This window comes from Sinocyclocheilus anshuiensis, unplaced genomic scaffold (genome assembly GCF_001515605.1).
Source record: "Sinocyclocheilus anshuiensis isolate Anshui unplaced genomic scaffold, SAMN03320099.WGS_v1.1 scaffold1182, whole genome shotgun sequence".
Classification (NCBI taxonomy): domain Eukaryota; kingdom Metazoa; phylum Chordata; class Actinopteri; order Cypriniformes; family Cyprinidae; genus Sinocyclocheilus; species Sinocyclocheilus anshuiensis.
In genome coordinates, this window is record NW_015558653.1 from 213457 (window position 1) to 215956 (window position 2500).

Genomic DNA, 2500 nt, shown 5'->3' on the forward strand with positions numbered 1-2500 from the left:
TGTGGTGTTTGTGTGTGTGTGTGTTTGTGTGTGTGTGTTGTGTGTGTGTGTGTGTGATCTGTGAGTGTGTGTGTGTGTGTGTGTGTGTGTGTGTCAGACGTGAGCTCACACTGATCTGTGAGTGTGTGTGTGTGTGTCAGATGTGAGCTCACACTGATCTGCGAGTGTGTGTGTGTGTTTGACAGACGTGAGCTCACACTGATCTGTGTGTGTGTCAGACGTGAGCTCACACTGATGTGTGTGTGTTTGTGTGTGTGTGTGTGTGTGTGTGTCAGGAGGGTGGTGCTGATGCGTCGGAGCGCTCGGCGATGGTGCAGCAGTATCTGCGAGGGCTGATCCACAGAGCTTCCGGTCACTGCGTGAAGGCAGACGCTCTGCAGAAGCTCTGGCCGTCGCTCTTCAGTGAGATCGTGAGAGACTGTGTTCTGGAGATGAGAGACAGACAGGCCTTCAGACAGACGCGCCTCCAGCGGCTCCACAGCGAATCACACACATGAACACAGACACTGAACACTGAATGTTTAGCAGCCTCTCATCCTCACTGTAGTTATCACTGAGTCGATCTGCTCATTCCTGTGGTTCCTCTGACATCCCTAATGGTGCTCCTGAGGAAACATACTCTACACAGGTTCATTACAGCAGTGCATGCGTGTTACATACAAACCTCAAACATGCCAACCGTTTAACTAACCAGATGAAGATTCTTCTCAAACTGTTGCTCTGCCGTGATAGTAGTTAAGCTGAAAGAGAAATCGGACTATTGAGGAATATTTTATTTAATTATTTTTTTTATTTTTTATTATTTCATTTTGTTAGTGCCCAAGCTTATAGTCAGTTTTATTTTAACATTTTATTTTTATTATGCTATTATTTTAGGATGGTATGGACTTCAGAGGCCTTTGTTCAGCAGTTTTATTTTATTTTATAATTATTATATATTCATTTTATTCAGTTAATATTATTCAGGTAACAGCTCTAAACATGTCAAGAGTTTAACTAGCTCAAGAATCCCTTAAAACTGTTGCTCTGCCATGACTGAAAGCGAAATCTGAGTGTAGATGAAGATGGTTTATGGTGAGAACAAACACTGAGAGTTAAACCTGCACTTGATCCGTTGAGTTTTGACTCCTTTCCAAACACACTGCATTAAATCAAGTTTGTGTAGATGAAGTGTTTGCGTTCAGGTGTGTGTGTTTCAGATCTTCTGTTCATTCTGTCTTTATGTCGCTTCCTCATATTGAATGTCAAAATCAAACCATATGATCTTTCCTGAGCACTGATTTATTTTTTGTATTTTACTGATTATTAAAAAGATAATAGTGGAAAAAGTTTGACTGACCTGAATTTACTTGGAGAGAAACACAAAATATTGTTCACCTTTGTTTAACCATTTAAATAATTATTTATTTTATATATTATATGCTAATTATTTAAATGTAAAAAAAAAATTGTATTTGCAATGACAGCCTGTGAGTTTTTAATGAATATTAATTGCTAATAATTGATTGTTGTGGTTATAAGTAATTTATGGTGAGGAATCTGGATGGGATTAGATCAGTTAGTATAGTTAACTAAATCATATATTATTGAAAAACTACTTGCAATAAAATAATCAACTGAAATCAAATACAATTTCGTTATTATTTTTAAAAAGTCTACATTTTTAAAAGAATGTTTTTTTCTTTACTATTTTATAGTATTTACATTTGTCCTGAGGCTCTATGAGACTGAAGTTTATCTCACATCTGATGTTTAACCCGTTTGATATGAAAGATGCAGTGATGCTGAACTCATCCGGCCTGTGCTTGAACTGAAGAACTGATTCACTGAACAGCTTTTGTCCTTTTTGGACAAAGGAAAACACAAGACTTAAATACTAGGAACTAAACAAGGAAATCAATGGAACACACCTGAAATCACTGAACACAATCAACATGGGGGAGAAACTTGGTCACAGGGATAACATGGGGAGCAAAACACAAGACACGGAACACAGGGGCAGTCCAAGGCCGTGACATTACCTCCCCCTCCCAGAAACTTCCAACGGGGTGGGGGGGTGGACGCTCTGGGGACAGGCTTACATGGGACGGACGGCCTCCAGGGCGGTACACGTTCCGGGACCCATGGCGGATCAGGCAACTCAGGGAGCCATGACGGAGCAGGCAGTTCAGGAGGCCATGGCGGAGCAGAGAGTTCAGGGGGCCATGGTGGAGCAGAGAGTTCAGGGGCCCATGGTGGAGCAGAGAGTTCAGGGGGCCTTGGCGGAGCAGACAGTTCAGGGGGCCTTGGCGGAGTGGCCTCCGTGGCCTTGGCCTCGGCACTCGGCCAGGCCTCTACGGCCGGAGCCGTATAGCCCCCCAAAAAATTCCTTGGGGGAAATTTCGGGTTCTGAGGCCCTCCATGGGCCTGACGTAGGAGCAGCGGCCCTCCATGGGCTTGACTCGGGAACTGTGGCCCTCCCTGGGCTTGACTTGGGAACTGGAGCCCTCTCTGGGCTTAA

General features: G+C 43.3%; 1 protein-coding gene across 1 annotated transcript in view; it reads left to right on the forward strand.

The window, feature by feature from the left end:
- The window catches only part of lrrc49 (leucine rich repeat containing 49), a 19256-nt gene extending 17917 nt beyond the window's left edge, over positions 1–1339 (forward strand). Inside the window, exon 11 of the mRNA XM_016477130.1 lies at positions 276–1339. Coding sequence (XP_016332616.1) covers positions 276–497 — 222 coding nt within the window. The 3' untranslated portion in view covers positions 498–1339. The remainder of the gene's footprint in view (positions 1–275) is intronic.
- Positions 1340–2500: the final 1161 nt, after the last annotated feature.